Genomic DNA, 18,851 nt, shown 5'->3' with positions numbered 1-18,851 from the left:
TTTCCTCCCACACTCCAAAAACATACTATTAGGTTAATTGGCTGCTAACAAATTGTCCCTAGTCTCTCCCTGTCTCTCTGTGTCTGTGTATATGTTAGGGAATTTAGACTGTAAGCTCCAATGGGGCAGGGACTGATGTGAGTGAGTTCTCTGTACAGCGCTGCAGATTCAGTGGCGCTATATAAATAAATGGTGATGATGACTGTACACGCTCCACAGATATCTGCCTACACTGGTTGTAAGTGCGTAAACACTTCCACATTTGCCCAATATCATTCTATTGTTGATCCTGATTTTTAGAACGTTTAGAAAACCCAATAAAAAGATATGATGGGCTTTGGTATGATAAACCAAGACTGTGGGACCGTACACACTCTTACAATATCTGATATTCATAATTACACATTTGTTTGGCAAAAATAAAGCACACAATGGTTCTTTTAGACCAGCATTTTTTTTATATTTATCAAAAACACTGGAAAATAAAAATGAAACTTTGAACACACAAACTATTAATAAATATTTTTTTGAAGAGGCGTGTATATGAAGGGGGGTGTTGTTTCTGCACCTGAAAATAAAACAAACAAAACATTAAAATACTACTTCATAACATTATTACATGTTAGAAATATATCTATGCTCTATGGGTATAGTTTGGTTCCTGCAATAACCATACAAAATAATTTTTATACTAAAGCAGCCTTAGATAAATGTATTGTAAATATGGTAAGATACCCTGTGTTGTACAGCAGTACCTTCTTATGTTTGCATCACAAATTTTTAATTATTATCTTAAGACAGTGTCTAATTAAGTTAGCATGTATCATCATCATCATTTATTTATATAGCGCCAGCAAATTCCGTAGTGCTTTACAACTGGGAACAAACCTGTATAAGACAATACTGGGCAATACATACAGACAGAGAGGTAAGAGGGCCCTGCTCACAAGCTTATAATCATTGGGACAATGGGAGTTTGAAACACAAGGGCATGTGCTACATTATATTGCACATTGGACCAGCTAGAATGCAAAGGTAATAAGTATTCAGTGGGCTGTGTGATCAATCATACAGCAATGTTGGTTAGAGGGTTGTTGTCTTGTGTTAGCTGTGTAGAGGGTGGTAATAGGGTAACCTAGGGAGATTAAGATGCTGGTTTAGGAATATTATAAGCTTGTCTGAAGAGGTGGGTTTTCAGAGAACGCTTAAGGTTTGAAGACTAGAGGAAAGTCTTACTGTGCGAGGGAGGGAATTCCACAAAATGGATGCAGCCCAAAAATATGTCCTGTAACCGGGAATGGGAGGATGTGAAGAGAGTGGAAGAGAGACGCAGCTCTTATGCAGAACGGAGGTGTCGAGTTGGGAGATATTTTGAGACAAGTGAGGAGATGTATGTCGGTGCAATTTTGTTGATGGCCTTGTATGTCAGTAGAAGAATTTTATATTGGATTTGTTGAACTACAGACAACCAATGTAGAGACTGACAGAGTGGCTTAGCAGAGTAAAAACAGTTTGCAAGGAAAATCAATCTAGCCGCTGCATACAAAATAGATTGTAGGGGTTCAAGTCTGATTTTGGGAAGACCAGTAAGGAGGGAATTGCAATAGTCGATGCAGGAGATGATGAGTGCATGGATTAAGGGTTTTGCAGAGTCTTGTGTGAGATATGGGAGTATTCTGGAAATGTTCTTCAGAGGTATGTAACATGATTTACATATAGAGTCGATGTGGGACATAAATTATAGTTGTGAGTCAAGGATTACACCTAGGCAGCGAGCTTGTGGGGTGGGATTTATGGTCATGTTATCAACAGAAATAGAAATGTCAGGCAGGAAGCTTCTGTTTTTGGGTGGGAATATTATTAATTCAGTTTTTGAAAGATTGAGTTTGAGTTGTATAAATAAATATGAGTATAGCATCACATATGAATTCTCTATAACTTGAGGAAATAATAACTAAAGATAGAATCAACCAAATACTTGGTTATAGTATCTTAAAAGTTAATGTCATTAAAACTGCCTTTAATCATTCTTGATTGCAGGAAAGTCTACAACTTACAGGTGTAATGTGTCAGACAACTTTTGTAGAAAAAAAACAGCTGATACATTACCCCTATACTATGGGTTGGAAATAAAGCCGTGTTGAAAAAAATTATATAATATAATTATGTCTACAATGCAGGTTATTAAAATATTGAATACGGAATTGAATAGTTATGAAATAAATATTAGTAAATATTAAACAGATACCAAAGCACAATTAGAGATAACCCACTTAGGAAATATATTTGACACAATCCTATACAAACGGACCCCTACAGAGCCAGTTTATATAGTTCTTTTTTAAAGAAGGGATTGTTCAAATGGTGGAGAAACCCCCTCGAGCAACTGCCAAACAGATTCAAGCTGACCTTCAGCCACAAGGTATATTTCAATTTATACCATCTGTCGCCAAATACTATTGTTGGCTTCACCTCATGCTTAATGGAAATTGTGGGTTATTTGAAAAAGTGCAAAAGTGTCAATATTTTGGCCACAAGTGTAGGTCCACAGAGCCACTTGAAGATACCTTGGGTAACAGTCCTCCACAGTCACACAGCGGATTTGATCTCCTGAGGTCCACATCGGCCAATATCCTCATCATGTGGATTAGCTCCGTGGTTTGAAAATTCCCTTTTTCCTCCGGTCTCTGGGAGGAAGAATCCCGCATACAGAGCAGTGCAGACACAAACTACTAGAAATGGTATATAGTAGAAGTGTCCAAGTCCATGCTGGAATGGAAGGAAATCGGTCAGATGGTGGCAGTGTAAATTATCTTTATGTATAAGGTGCAGAATGAGAGATTTGTACAGAAAAGCCACGAAGAGCAGATATCAAGATGTGTACAAAGATTATGCAAGAAGCTGAATTTTGATTGAGTAACATTAATTAACATTAATATCTTAGTACTTTTACTATTTTGGGGTTGCACTAAAAGATTAATAATTAAAAGATATGGTCACCTTTTGTGGACTCTTGTCATTTAACTTAAGTGGACTAAAATGTTGTTTCTGCTAGTGGCTAGTCCCTTCTGCTGTGTCTGCTGATGTCAGTGGCCTTCAAATACTCAAGGGAAAATGCTGTAATGTTGGCCAGATGACTCATCAGAGTGGCCGAGCCACAAGAAGAACACATACAGAGTTTAGTATGAAACAGACTACCATATCTGAAACTAAGGAGCCATTAGATACCGACTACTAGAGAGTGTATCTAACACTATAGCAGCTTGGCAGCAGTTTCTACTAGCAATTGGATCGACTTCATTCACTGATTTAACTAAATTTCACTGATTTAACTAAAACCTAACATTACACAAATCATGGACTATTCATTAACTTGCATATAATGACACAGATTATGTTTCAGCACCCTGTCAATCATTTTATCTGGCTGTATGTGCCTTGAATGTGTGCTAATATTAAACTATACAGGTAGACTGAAAAACACTGCAAAAATAAAAAAATGCAACAAAAATATAAAGATATTACACTCACCACAATGAAGGGAAAAGCCATACCAACCACAAAGAGCATGATCCACATGAGAGAGTCACAGATCATATATGCAGCCGGACGAGCCATAGGATCAAATATCTCAGCTGGAAGTAAATCTGTAACTCCAGCTATTAGTTTGGGAAGATGAAAGCAAGTGATTAGTGTCCTGAAAACACAATAGAGGACAATTATGAAAACTATTCCACTTGCAACTGTAGAAAGGATAGAGTTGCCTATCACTGACAATAAGTTTCTCTCAATTCTGTAGTACAGTATAGAAAATGAAAGTGAATGTTGTGTTGGTTGTTATGGACAACACTACATTTTTCACAGTTATTTCTAGAACAGTTTAGTTGTATGCCAAATTTGAAATGTTCAGCACAGACATTTAAAATAACACAACCTGTTCTTGATTTTTACCTCTAACATATTAGTGCTGGGGTACATTCTTTTCAGCAGGAATGATGTGTCATCCAGTTACTAGCTTGTGGGATTTACCTTTAAAGTGTTAAGCACAACTCAAAAAAAAAACGGGTAAAAAAATGGACCTGTCTTAGTGTTAGGAGTAAATCCAGCTAAATGGTGCAAACTATGTTGTGATGTAAGGGGAGAAGAAGCAATTGTTTTGCATACGGGTAAAATGCTGCTTGCTTCAGAATGTAGTACACTAATAATGGCGGTGGTAATGGTTAATCCGATGCTTTTAATAACGACACTAAGTATAAAGACATGTATAATCCGATTGCCATAAAAGAGACCTGCTTGAAATGCTGACTTACATTAATAGAGACACAGAATATCTCCGAAAAACACTACCTTGCAGACTGCTATAAATTCTGAACTTTCTGCATGCCGGCACTTCCGTTTCACAACACAAAACAGAGAGACATTCAGCTTTGTCAATTTAAAGCGGCAAGCTTAACCCTAACCCTTAAAATAAACTGTCAAGTTGTGGGGTCCTGTCTTTGCTGCTTTAAATTCCCAAAACTGAATGTCTCTCTGCACATATCAAATCCCCCTACCCCTGCTGTGCAGCATGGTTTTGCCAAGGTGCAAAATTGCACATTCCGTTTGGATTGACTCTTGAATCCTGCACTAATTCTACCAAGCACTACAGGTAATTTAGGAAGACCAGATTGCTATAAAGGAGTGAGAGGAATGTCTCATAGCATAAATAAACTCGCCCATCATAAATGGAAAGGTACATTTTGGGAACTCCAATATTTGGTATGATTGGTTTTAGTTCCATTTAGCAAATGGAGACATAGCAAATGTACCTCAGTGAGTGATAAAGAACTGGCATTACTAACACAAGGACACAGCCTTTACAGTTCAACATTTACCTGGGCCAATGCCAAAGGTCAAGATGTAGGCAAAAATACAGACCATGCTGACATATGGGATCCAGCTGACTTGTGCCTGCAGAAAAGGAAAACATTTTTAGGTGGGTTTAACATCTGAATGCTGATAGCAGCTTCAGCATTTTTCAAAACAGCGATCAATAGATCACTATGACAAACATAGTGACATATTAAAATATATATATAATTGTAACAAATGTAGTTAATTAAAAAAATAGTCAAATGTTTCCTATAGATGTTAAAAAAAAATTATAAAAAAAAAAATCATCAAGTTGTGTTCTTGTTCTGTCATTTAATAAAAGCTTTAATAAATATTGTAACATTATGTGGACAAGTGCTCAGGCTGGTGAACCTGGCACAGGCAATGCACCAGGGGCACGTGTTAAGCCATTAGTGAGAACATACCCTTACCAGCAATACAGCAAAAACGCATTTTAGTAAATCAGAGAGAATCAAGGCTATATGAAATACTTTATGCAAAATGCACTTTTCTCTTTTATTTCATACACATGACAACCATGGCCATGCATCATCATCATCATCATCATCACCATTTATTTATATAGTGCCACTAATTCCGCAGCGCTGTACAGAGAACTCACTCACATCAGTCCCTGCCCCATTGGAGCTTACAGTTTAAATTCCCTAACATAGAAAAACACTCACACATAGACACAGACAGACGGCAAGGGAGAGACTAGGGTCAATTTTTGATAGCAGCCAATTAACCTAACAGTATGTTTTTGGAGTGTGGGAGGAAACCGGAGAACCCGAAAGAAACTCACGCAAACACAGGGAGAACATACAAACTCCACACAGATAAGGCCATGGTTGGGAATCGAACTCATGACCCCAGTGCTGTGAGGCAGAAGTGCTAACCACCAGGCCACTGTGCTGCCACCTGTATATTTGTATAATAAGCCAAATAATCCATAATAATTATAGGAATTTAATGAATTGGATCTACCTTCCAGCATTGCTACTGTACATAGGTGGTCATAAACCCAACAATAGCAATCATTGCAGCATTGCACTGTAATACATTATAGACACAATTATAAACACTGAGAAAGGTAACTGCCCGAAAATGAGCTGTAATTCACTGTATCATTGTCCTTTATATTCTTAACTATACTAGACAAACGGCAGTTAATATTGAATAGGTTGCTATGGGTTACAGCATTAATTACATATACACCAGATTTCATAAATGTTCCCTAGTGAAACAACATGTCTGTGGTAGCACAGGAAAATGTGCAGAACTAGTACCTGATAAGATAAAGCCACCATAAACACCACAGCCCACACAGACATCAAGCTGTATCCTCCAATAACCAGCACTCGTCGCCCAATGCGGTGTATGAATAAAATCTAGAAGAGAAAATTAGCAAGGAGGGAAATTAAGAATGTCACGTTATTTCAGTTGTTCTTTTAATAGTCCTCATATATAATCTGTGAAGAGCTGTCATATCAATGCAGTTTAATAGATTACATGTGGCCAGATAAAGAATATGCAGTAACTCTGTGGTCTATTTGTGTTCATTATATATGTTGTAATAAATAATAAATTAAACAAATACAAAAAATTAACATTTTGGTCGGAATTCAATTTCACCCTATATTAGCGCAGCGTTAAATCTATTACAGTTATTACGGTAAATCTAACCCGCCATTGAATCTAATAACGGCATTTAAGCGCACAATTACCATAATATCAATAATATTGCGCAATTTGCCGCGTTACTGTAAAAAGCAACGCGGCCAATTGAATTGTGTAACAGTAACTATTTTGCATATAAGCCACTGTCTTAGTCAAAATGTTGGGTAATAACAACAGCAACAGATATTTGTTTAAATACAAATAAACCTGTGGGAATTAACCCTTGGCACCAATTCCCTTGGGCCTAGTTTAGAGGTGACTAATTATATCAGTGACTAAACAGAACATTATTCTTTTATTAGGCTACTACTCACAGAGATGATTGAGGTGAGGAGCTCACAGCTTCCTAAGCCAATCACCACATACTGAATCATCTCAGATGGAATCCCGGCTGCTTCAAATATAGAGGAGGCATAGAAATATATCTGGGGAGACAAAGCCAGAGGTGGAGATATAGAGAGGTGTTATCTACTGGGGAAGGGAGAAGGAGAAAACACTATTTGCAAAAGATTGGAAAGAGGGGAGAACATAAACAACTATTAATGTTTAGTCATGCATAACATTTTGCTGATACAAAAAAAGAGTAAACAGGAATAGAAGATATAGGGGGAAATGAAGTTCAGCAGAATACATGAAACAAGAAAAAAACATGGAAGGGCAAATAGGAGCATTTCAACGTACCGAGTCATTACCACAAAGTTGCATGGCACTGCTGAGCACCGCTACAGTGAGAAGCTGCTTTCGCACAGATGGGTCCCGTACAAGATCAAACAGGCCCTTTGGGCTTTCAGCTTCGATGGTCGCCTGCTCCACTATCGTCTCCTCCTTCCCACTGCTACAATCACAGTTGCCACTGAGCCGCTGCAATGCTGCAAGAAATGACAAGTATAACAACTAGGACTGCGTTGTTATGAGAAATTGTTGATCTGTGAATTGTTATTTCCCTTGTACAAGTGTAACTCTATTGCCAGGAAGTGGATGGCTTCGGGAAATTTAATCTAAAAGAATGGATAGATCTTATTAATGTTACTGTAGGACACGAACGGTTTATGTATACTAGTCGTAATCTAACTACTAAATATGAAAAGATTTGGTACAGATGGAGGATTTCTCCTTATGTTACGGGAGAATTGCGGGAGCTAGATCTCTCTTAGATATTATGCCCTGCACAGACGCTCAGACACTATTATTTTAATATTAGAACATTATGGGGGGTATTCAATTGTTCCTCCGGCCGCTGGAAAAACGAGCGCTCTAAAACTATTACCATTTATACTGTAATATTGCGCGTAATTACCGTTTATACAGCAATTTACTCGCTCAATTTCAGCTCGCAGCTCAGGGAGCTGCGAGCTGAAATTGAGCGAGTAATTACCGTATAAACGGTAATAGTTTTAATGCGCTCGTTCCGGCAGCGCCCGGAGGAACAATTAAATACCCCCCTATAGATCTAAAACTTATTTTTAAATAAATTTAGTGATAAGACTTGTTGTTTATTGATTATTCTAAATATTATATTCTATTTAATGAAATATATGTTATTAAGAAGACCAATGTTAATGACTAAAGACACCAGATAAAAATTATTATGACATTTTATCTATTTTTATATAACATACTTAACTAATATTGTTCTATACTTTACAATATGCTTAAATGTTTGTGTGTTCAATGGTATGACACTGTTGTTACGTGGGTTTATTTTAACTTATTATTGTTAGTATTTTTAAATAGTGTGTATAACACTACAAAAATGTAAATAAAAAATTTTTCTGATTAAAAAACAAACAAAAAAAAAGACAAGTGTAACTCTACATCCCTAATTAGCCCAATCTATAAAAGTTCCAACTTTATATGTTATTGATCAGTTAATGACATTATCCTCACCAACTGCATATACATCAGGAAGCCATGGAATACACAGAATTTGCAGGATGGCAGGAACCACGTTACTTGCTAGGAGAAGAGGCCATAACTCCTCACTGCCAAGTATCTCTCTAAGATAAGATACACAAGACAAATATTCAAGCTTTGACCATATTTTTATGTATATTGACAACATACTCACTAAATATATACATTTACTTAGTTCCATAGAACCGGGTCTATGCATTTAAAATTCACTTAACCTCCTTGATTTTACAGAGACCTGGGGGTAAATGGATTAAGCAGCGCTTTTAGCAATTTGACGATATTCAGCAAGTTTGACAGCAAAATTGAAAATGCAATGTGCTTATAAAGGCAAATCTTGCCTTTAAACCTATTGCAGTTTTACATTTTTATAATCACATTTTGTACAAAAACATAAACAGAACAAAGTATTTCCAGTATTATACATTTGACTTTGCCTTCGGTATTTAAGAAACATGGCCACCCACCTTTAGAGAGAGCTCTCCATTACAGCAACCAATTAGACAAAGATTGCAGCATTGATTTAAGTCTGTATTACACTTTCATATTATGTTGTTCAAATGTAAACTCGTAAAATGTGCTTTAATTTTTACAGTTCAGTTCTGCATTAATATTCAATGTTTCATTAATGTTTCTGCATTACCTGAGTCCCACCAGTTGACCCAACACTGTCCCAAGGGCAGTGAAGACTGCATAGGATAGAGCTAATGTGCAATATCGATTCTTAGGTTCACTTTCTTCAAGGTACATAGTTTGTATATTCATGCTGACTCCTGGAGAAGAGAGAGTATAGTTACACAGAGCAGCGAAAATGAAAAGCTTTAAATCCCTTAGCTCTTCTCATAAGCCTTTTAATTCCGTTAACTAGCATTTCCATTCTCCATCCTATGTAAAATAATCATTGAACACTGTTTGGTTCCAGACCAGAATGTGTATTTATCATTCACCGATCACTTTCGCATGATTTCATTTTACTCGTGCTCATTGTCTCTGGAGTGGCACCCATGTGTTATGTATGCTTATTGTTTCTACATATGTTTCCCTTTCATTGATAAATATATGGCACAGCCGTTGTGCTTGTTTTTTATTGACAAACTGGCTCAGTGATGTTCACTGAGGTTCAAACTTCACTTCATACTGTACATATTGTCTATTTCACATTGTTTTTCGTAAGTCCTATTTAAACATGCTTCAATAAAAATTGTTCAAAAAGAAATAAAAAATAATTATTGATCACCTGAACTCACTCCGGATAATACTCTCCCCAATATGATCATCACAAAGCAGTTGGCATAGCGGCTGAACCCACAAAGGAGTGCAGAGAGTACTATCAACAGGTTACTGAAGACTAGAGACTTCCTGCAGACAAAAGGTAACAACAGACAGTGTCAAGAAACCAAACTGTAAACGTGACCAAAATAGCCATAAATCATAAGCCGTTCAAGCAATGACAAACTACAAGACAGTATATACTCTTTTAACTAGCACAGTCATGTGTTTTTTAAGGTGAAGCAATACTGGAATTATATATATATATATATATATATATATATATATATATATATATATATATATATATATATATATATATATACTGTATCTATGTCAGAGAGTGAAATATGTGTTACCTCCCCAGCCTGATAGCCATAGGGCCTGCAAGTAGTCCTCCTATGAACCCACCCAGTGGGTACATAGACACTATTATGGACCAGATGAGGGTGATTGTCTGGCTGTCCATCTCTGATCCCCTGTTCTTCATCCATGATTCTTTCACAAATTTTTGAATATGCTACAATCAGGGTGAGAAAAGATTATTAAATATTGAAGTGCGCACATTTTGTAAGAATCTGACCATAACACTTGGCAAGATAGTCCACTATTGTATTGTTGGAACATTAATTTTCAATATTTTCTTAGTTATTTAACAAAGAAGAAGCATACTCACTTTGGTGGGGGCATTGATGATGGAGAGATTGTACCCATACTGGAAGGTACCCCCAATGCCCACTGCACACAATGCAAACAACAGCGCCCATCCCTGAAACAAAACAGATTATGGCTGACAATGGGCCAACAAATAGGAACACACATCTGTAGGATGAACAAAACTGCACTAATTTCTATAAAAGTATAAGTGTGATCTCACAAAAGTTTTTAAGAATCGCTGCTATTGTTATCTGAACTTAATTTCACTTAAAGAAGTAATTTTAATCGAAATTACTGTGGTAGACTATAAGAAAAATGTTGGACTTTACCATTTTCCCTTGGGTTTGCCTTTGGTCTGCTATTACCGATTTATAACTCTTTACTGTGTCATGGAATGCCATGGCAACCACGGTCACAATGGACATGATGTCACTCTGAGGTCTGTCTGCATTGTGACATCCTCTTCCATTCTGAAATCACATTACATACTGAGAGCTGTGAGCCTATGACAACCATACTTGTTTATCTCCCTTTCAAAATCTCTTTGGAGGGCAATGATTTGTAGAACAGAAATTTATTGCAAATAAAAATCAGCTAGTTCACCCAAAAATAGTGATAGCAAATATGAGAAATAAATGTGTATATTTTATTTTTATTTTTGACTTGGCTCTTTCCCTATTTTTCAGCACTAATCGATTTAGTACAAATGTGATTTAACAGTAGCTGAACTGAGGACTTCTCCTTTTGGATTCTGGACCCACTGGCATTAAGCAGGAAATACCTGCAACACAGAGTGACTGATTAAAAAAGTGAAATAACTAAACAGAATGTTACAGAAGTACTTCACGCCACCATAAAAGTGTGAAAAATATTAAGGTGACATAAATAACTGCAATGACAGCTACTGCAATTCTTTTGAACTAGTCAAATAAAAATGTGAATTACTGTATATGGGTGTCAGTTAAATTCTGCAGGAGACTTGAACTTAATGTCAGTAAACCTCGCCATAAACTGACTGATCTGGTTGGATTGTTTAGCTGTTGTCAGCCAAACAAAAAAATGTTGTCTGGTTGTTTTCTTCTCATACAATCCCCATTATTACCCTACACCCAGCGGCAGGGGTGTAGTAAGAGCCCTAGTGCGCTCAGCATTGGGCTCGTTATTCCTAGAGGGGGGAACCGCACATTTGTTTTTTCCCAGACCCCACTCCCTAGTGAATCCAGCCCAGCGCTGAACAGTCTGGGGTTGGTTTGTCATTACGGCAGGGCATCCCGCCACGTGTCCTCCTGCTATAGTACCAACCACCATGGCTGGTTTGCTTAGTGCTGGTTGCACGAAAATCAGGGGGACCCCAGGGAAATTTTTTCCCGCTTTTCGCGCAAACAGCAGTAGGCTGGCAGCACTAGTGTTAATAGTGCTTAGACAGGGGGACCCCATGCTTTTTTTTCTTTTAACATTCAGATTTTAGAGAGGCCAAAATCGCGCTATTTTTCAAAGTTAAACATTCAACCAATCACAAATGACTATTTGTTTGCAGATGGGGATTTTCAGCTAAACATGGCCGAGTTTAAAGCGCCGCAAATCGCGAGAGATGAACAATAATTTTGAAGTTCAGACAAAAAAAATTGCTACTTAATACATATAGCAACTTAAGGAATGAAATACCCCCTGATCTCATACTAACATGTAGAAAAGACATAAAATGCAGTTAAATGTATACTAAACCAGCGTAGTGAAATGTATGAGTGGACTTATAAATAGAGATGCTCGGGCTCGGTTTTCAGAAAATTGAGTAAACCCGAACATCACAGATCCGAGTACCAAGCCGGGCAGGCTCAATACTTTTGTGTATCCTCGGAACTGAAAATGAGGCAAAACGTCAATGTTGCATCGTCAGATCTCACGAGTTTCGGATTCTAGAAGTACCGCTCGGAGATCCGGCGCCATTTCACAGGGAGACATAGAAGGGGTAGCAGCGTTCTTGGCAGTCTCCACTGCAGTTGGGCAGCGTGATGAAAGTGAAAGAGGAGGGCTGGCAGTGTTCTTCTAAGTCTCCAGTGACATTCTACTGTGTCATAGGTCACCCAGAAACAGGAGAGATGGCAGTGTTCTTGCCAGTCTACAGTGCACGTGCCATTGCTCATTGTCAGCACTGTAACAGAAATAATAGGGCTGGCAGTCTTATTAAAAGTCTCCAGTGACATTTTACTGTGCCATAGCTCACACATAAACAGGAGAGGTGGCAGTGTTCACTGCTGAAACAGAAATAATAGAGCTGGCAGTGTTCTTCAAAGTCTCCAGTCACATTATAATGTGCCATAGCTCATACAGAAACAAAAGGGCTGGCAGTGTCCTTGTCACTCTCCAGTTACATTGCTCTGTGCCATTACTCATATAGAAACAAGAGGGGTGGCAGTGTTCTTGACACTCTCCAGTCTTCAGTCACATTGTTCTTGTCACTCTCCAGTCACAGTACCGTTGGTCACACAGAAACAGGGGCAGCAGTGTTCTTGTCACTCTTCAGTCTCATTCTTCTTGTCACTCTCCAGTCACATTGCTCTGTGCCATCAATATGAATTCTGATCAGTCCACAGAAGATCAGGAGCACCAAACAGCTGCTGGCACCAGTCATGATGATACTAATCCCTCTACGTCATCTGCTAAAGCCTATGTTCAAGCGCATAGTGGTTTTAAGTCAGGGAAAGAAAAATGTAAAAAAAAAAGTTTTTACCTTTTTAAAGAAAAAAAACCTCTCTAAAAAAGGTGAACGTTTACTGTAGAAAAACATAACATTGCCAACATGCCATTCTACCCAAAATATTACCAGGCAAACCAGCATCAGGTAGCTCCCTTCTCTCAGCTAGATCCCAGCACCTGCAATCTACATGGTCATCATCCTCTCCCTCGTCAGTGTGTACTTCATCCTCACACAATACTAATGCCGTTGGAATCCACCATTACTGAACTCTCTGTACTTCGATGTAATTGCCAGTTATGGCTTTCCTCGTGGAATTTGTAGTTAATTTTATGACTAACCTGTCACAATTTTGGGGCAATTATTTTAGACCAGACCAGACCAAATGCTGACTCATCTGCACCTTCACTGGGTGTCTTTGGAAAGCTAAGTTTTTTCCTACCAGCAGTTGCCAAACATACTGAGGGAGGAGATATTGTCGTGTCATGTACCACTTGAACTGTCAGTTTGCTGACCGGGAGCTCATTGCATCTTTTGAGATCTGGGTCAGTTGGATGGAAAGATAAGACATAGCTCTTAAACCTAGGATCATGCACAGTTGCCAAAATTTAGTAATCCAATTTCAAGATGTTGATAACTCTCAGATCCTGGCGAAGTAAATAAAGTAATTGATGTACAACTACTACATAGTTAGCGGAATTGCTTAATTTCATCTCCTCCTTCAAATTCTTTAGCTGCTTTTCCAATAGTCTAATTAGGGGAATCACTTGACTCAAGCTACAGTGTCTGAACTCACTTCACAGATGACTACTTAGAGTGGTTTCAGCACCTTGCACAACATGGAAAGTATTCTCCACTGCACTGGACTAAACTACATTCCCCCTCAAATTCTATTCTTCTTGCAGCTGCTGCAATCTTCTACATGCTGTCGCAGAATGCTGAAAATTAACCAAATTATTTTGGGACACAGACAGCATCTTCTACATGTCACTGTCATTTTGTAAAAAGCTCTGTACCGCCAAGTTGCTTGTGTGAGCAAAACTGGGAATGTGATTGAATTCTCCCCACTGTAATGCTCTCACAATATTAATGGCGTTAACAGAAATGACATATCCTCAGGAGAGTCCAAGCAGGATAAGCCATGTTGCAATGACATCCCTTTGTTTTTCAAACAGGTTGTCAGGGGTATGCCTCTTAGTGTAACCGGTGATCCATAAATGTAGGATACCACTTTGTATTTGCAACAGGATAAGGGGGATATTTGTGTAGCTGACGACGGAGCTAATGAGGATGTTGATGATGATGATGTTGTTTGTGTAAGTCCTGCACCAGTGGAAGCAGTTCTTAGAATGTCATGTTGGCAATTTTATGTTTTTCTACAGTAAAGTTCCACCTTTATTAAAGATGTGTTTTTTTCTTCAAAAAGGTAAAAGCTATTTTTATATGTTTGTTTCTTACATTTATGTTACAGAGACTTTTGTAATGGTGGATTCCAGTGGGTATGAATTAATATTGTGTTAGGATGATGTACACACTGAGGAGAATGTGGATGAGGCTGAAGATGATGACAACAACATCTTGCCACTGTAGAGTTCATTGACAGCACTGTTAGATCAGCTAGAAAATAGGATTTCCCGGCGCACTGGATAGGGGAGGAATAAAGGGGGTGGGGAATAGGGAATAGAAGGGTGGAGGGTGGAGGTCTTGCATGGAATAGGAGAAAAAGTGGATGGATAATATAAATATGTATTGTAAAGGATAATACAATTACAATAAAACACGAAAGTGATCACTCTAAACATACAGCAAAAACAATATGATAATGACAAAGCAAGACAATATCACATGATGCCAAAGCCAGCCGGCTCTAGGTGAAGAATGTCAAATAAATATCCTAGCTGATAGTCCAGGTGAGTATTGGCCAACGAATTTACAGTGGACAAACAATAGTAGCTCAATTTCTAGTCTATGAGCAAATAAATATTCAAGCTGGTTAATAAATAGTCCATGAAGATGGCTAGCCGGAATAATACAAGTCCATAAGCACAATGTAGGTTTTCTGTGCTACGTTCAGTAATATATTATCCAATGGCTGAAGTGCAGGTGACGATATTGATGAAAAACATTTGCGTGGAAGGTCAAAATGAGGATATGGGTAACTGACTTACCCCTCTCTTAGGTGTAATATCCAGGTACCCCAGTCCTAGGATAATTCCTCCAATCTGTGCCGCACGCTGTCTCACCTCTCCATATGTGATGTGTAGTTACCGGCAATGAGAAGGAGTCTGATGCGCATGCGCAATCTCCGTAGCGGGTATGAACCGCTGAAACTCAAGCCGGATAATAGATGCAATCTATATCGATGTCCAGATGTGAATAAATGTGTAAACCTACGCGTTTTGCCCCAGGTGAGCTTCCTCAGGGAAAAAATCAGCAAATGCCAGTGATAAGTCCAGCTGTGCCTAGATATAGAGGTTCCTAGTTAGCATATCGGCTCCATGATTGGTCTTAAATTTGAATGACAGGTTCAGGAACCGCCTATAAGTCTCTGATTGGTCTGAATGAACTAGTAATGAAAAGCATTCAAAGTTGCAGTGTAGAAAAAAGATTGAGTTGCAATATGGCATAGAGGTATTGATAAACAAAGTATAATAAAGTACCTTAGTGTGTAATAAATCATAAATGAACCAAAAATGCATAAACAAACAAATTTGATTGTGAATGGTTGCACTTATTTTAATAATAAAGTTATAAGAAGGTGTTGAGGTCAAAATTAATGTTGAGACCACCAGGGGAGAGGGTTTTAAGGGTAAAGATAAATCTAGCTTCTTCTTGTAAAATTAGTCTCACATAGTCCCCCTCCCCCCCTTGCCATGGTTTCTCAACTTAAATTTCTGTAAATCTCAATAGGGTGGGATCATGTTTGTGGTATTTGGAGAAGTGTTCCAGGATATTATGTGCTTTGAACTAATTTCTAATATTTCTTTGATGTTCCGCAATCCTTATTGATAGTTTCCTGATTGTCCTCCCCACATACTGTTTCCCACACATTCTAATAAATTCTAATTCTAATTCTAATAAATACACTATACCAGATGTATCACAGGTTAGTCTTTCCTAATAGAGAATTTCTGTCCAGTGTAAGATGTCACTGGTTGTGTATCCCTGATTTTGCTATTTTTGAATGCTGTACATCTGTTGCAATAGTAGCATCCTTTGGCTTTCTTGTTTAACCAAGTGCCTTCTTTAGTTTTTTTTCAGGGGGAATTGTGCTCTTAGCCAGTCTGGTTTTGAGATTATCAGACTTTTGTATACAAATTTTGGTTTTAGGGGTAACATTTTCACCCAGTAGAATGTTCCAGTGCTTTTTGATGGTCTGCTCTACTCTTTTGGATTCCCTACTGTATTTGGTGATGAAGGGGAGGGTTGGTTTGTTAGTTGACTTGGAATCATCTGCCCGTTCATTCTTCCTGAGCAGGTCGCCTCTCTCTGTTTCCCTCAACTGCAGATAAGGTCATTCTACAATATATTTTTTGTAATCCCTGTCTAAAAATCTTTCTTTGAGGATGAGGACTTGTTTATCATAATGTGATAGATGTGTACAGTTAGGTCTCAATCTGGTGTGTTGACCCTTAGGGATGGTTAAGGAATTACAGTCAACCTGTTTGAAAAGAATTTTAGGCGAAAATTGACCGTCCTTAATAAAGATCTCTAAGTCAAGGATGTCACGAATCAGAGTAGAAATACAGCTGAGGAGTCATGGATAGGTGGAGAAAACAAACAATGTTTATTGCTGGTGAACAGTTGATGAGATAATATCTTGCAGAGTTTACCAGATATACAGCTGATGCAGGTAAATAGGAGGTGAGGTAATATTCCAGACAGCATGCACAGGGAAATACACGGATAAGTCCCAGGTACAAATAAGGAACAGGTCAGCAAATAGTATGCTGAGATAGATCCCAATGCAGCATACAATCACAGGAGCAGGGTAGGAGAAAGAATCACAAGGTGGAACCACAGGATATGACATCAGGATGACAACAATAACCAGCAATGACTGCTGGGAGGAACAGGTATATATAAGGGGAATGAGACACACCCAGGTGCATGAGATAATTAGTGAACATACAGGTTAACTCCTTAAGCACAAGAATAATGCACAATAGCAGCACCTCTGGGGAAAAGAGGTACTGCTGGAACACAAAATAGAAATACAAATAATAGAATGACAAAAAGGCAGGAGCTGCCATGCAAAAGCAGCATGTAATGCATACGCTGTAGGCAGATCATGACAGTATCCCCTCCCTTAAGGGCGGATTCCAGACGCCCAATTACCAAAAATGTCTGAATTCATCGGAATCATAGTCCAGAATTGGGGGCCCGGCAGAAAAGTCCTCGTCCATGGGTGGATGGGCAAAGGAGACTATGCCAGCTGCCAGTTCAAGCTCTGTAGACCTTGCTCTCTTCTTTCGCTTTTTCTTTTTGCGAGAATTCCCTGGAACAGCAGTTTGAACCAATTGGGTGGAGCACAAAGAAATCTCTAGGGCAGGTGAGATGGGTGGACCTGCTGACAATACAGAGGCCCCGTAACAAGGCATAGCGGGAGGTGTTGGTGAAAACTTGTTGATCACTGCCTCGACAAATAGTTGTAAGTCAGAAAGAATGGCGTGATCAGACTCAACAAAAGGGTTTGCCCATTCCATAGCCTCTCCTCTAAAATGTGTTAACAAAAACAAAACTTGCCTCTTTGGGTCACTGGCAAGGCTAGGTACTGAGGGGAAATAAGAAGCACAAAACCTTAGTAGAGCACTAAATTGAGAAAGGTGCCCCTCAAAGGTAGATGACAGCTCACACTTGGCACCCTTGGCAACGGATGGTTCGGACTTGGCAGCAGGCTTGACAGGAGACCCGGACTGGGTGGCAGGCTTGACAGCAGGCCCGGACTGGGCGGCTGACTTGGGAGCAGGCCCGGACTGGGCGGCAGACTTGGGAGCAGGCCCGGACTGGGCGGCAGACTTGGGAGCAGGCCCGGACTGGGCGGCAGACTTGGGAGCAGGCCCGGACTGGGCGGCAGACTTGGGAGCAGGCCCGGACTGGGCGGCAGACTTGGGAGCAGGCCCGGACTGGGCGGCAGACTTGGGAGCAGGCCCGGACTGGGCGGCAGACTTGGGAGCAGGCCCGGACTGGGCAGAAGGCTTGCCAGGGACAGCGCTTTGAGAAGCCTGAGGGCAGACAGCGCTTTGAGAAGCCTGAGGGCAGACAGCACTTTGAGAAGCCTGAGGGCAGACAGCACTTTGAGAAGCCTGAGGGCAGACAGCACTTTGAGAAGCCTGAGGGCAGACAGCACTTTGAGAAGCCTGAGGGCAGACAGCACTTTGAGAAGCCTGAGGGCAGACAGCACTTTGAGAAGCCTGAGGGCAGACAGCACCAAGTGGTAACTCGGGCTGAACCGCATGGACTGGCAACTCGGGCTGAACCGCATGGACTGGCAACTCGGGCTGGACCGCATGGACTGGCAACTCGGGCTGGACCGCATGGACTGGCAACTCGGGCTGGACCGCATGGACTGGCAACTCGGGCTGGACCGCATGGACTGGCAACTCGGGCTGGACCGCATGGACTGGCAACTCGGGCTGGACCGCATGGACTGGCAACTCGGGCTGGACCGCATGGACTGGCAACTCAGGCTGGAGGGACAGAACCCCCTCTGGAGCAGACTGTAAGAGCAGCGCCCCCTCTGGAACAGTCGATAAGGGCAGCGCCC

General features: G+C 39.7%; 1 protein-coding gene across 1 annotated transcript; it reads right to left on the bottom strand.

The window, feature by feature from the left end:
* Window positions 1-473: 473 nt before the first annotated feature.
* LOC142108507 (solute carrier family 2, facilitated glucose transporter member 11-like) lies at window positions 474-15,345 on the bottom strand (the record flags this gene model as incomplete). Its single annotated transcript, XM_075192208.1, has 13 exons — window positions 474-568; window positions 2,568-2,769; window positions 3,532-3,659; window positions 4,875-4,950; window positions 6,162-6,263; window positions 6,867-6,977; window positions 7,234-7,421; window positions 8,440-8,549; window positions 9,107-9,236; window positions 9,701-9,822; window positions 10,092-10,252; window positions 10,409-10,501; window positions 15,253-15,345. Coding segments are annotated over 12 exons (1,494 nt in total), but the record flags the coding sequence as incomplete, so codon positions are not given.
* Between the last annotated feature and the right edge of the window lie 3,506 nt (window positions 15,346-18,851).

The sequence above is a fragment of the Mixophyes fleayi genome, chromosome 1, assembly GCF_038048845.1.
Source record: "Mixophyes fleayi isolate aMixFle1 chromosome 1, aMixFle1.hap1, whole genome shotgun sequence".
Lineage (NCBI taxonomy): Eukaryota > Metazoa > Chordata > Amphibia > Anura > Limnodynastidae > Mixophyes > Mixophyes fleayi.
Note: the sequence above shows the minus strand (reverse complement) of the source record. Positions and strands in the feature narration are given on the sequence as shown.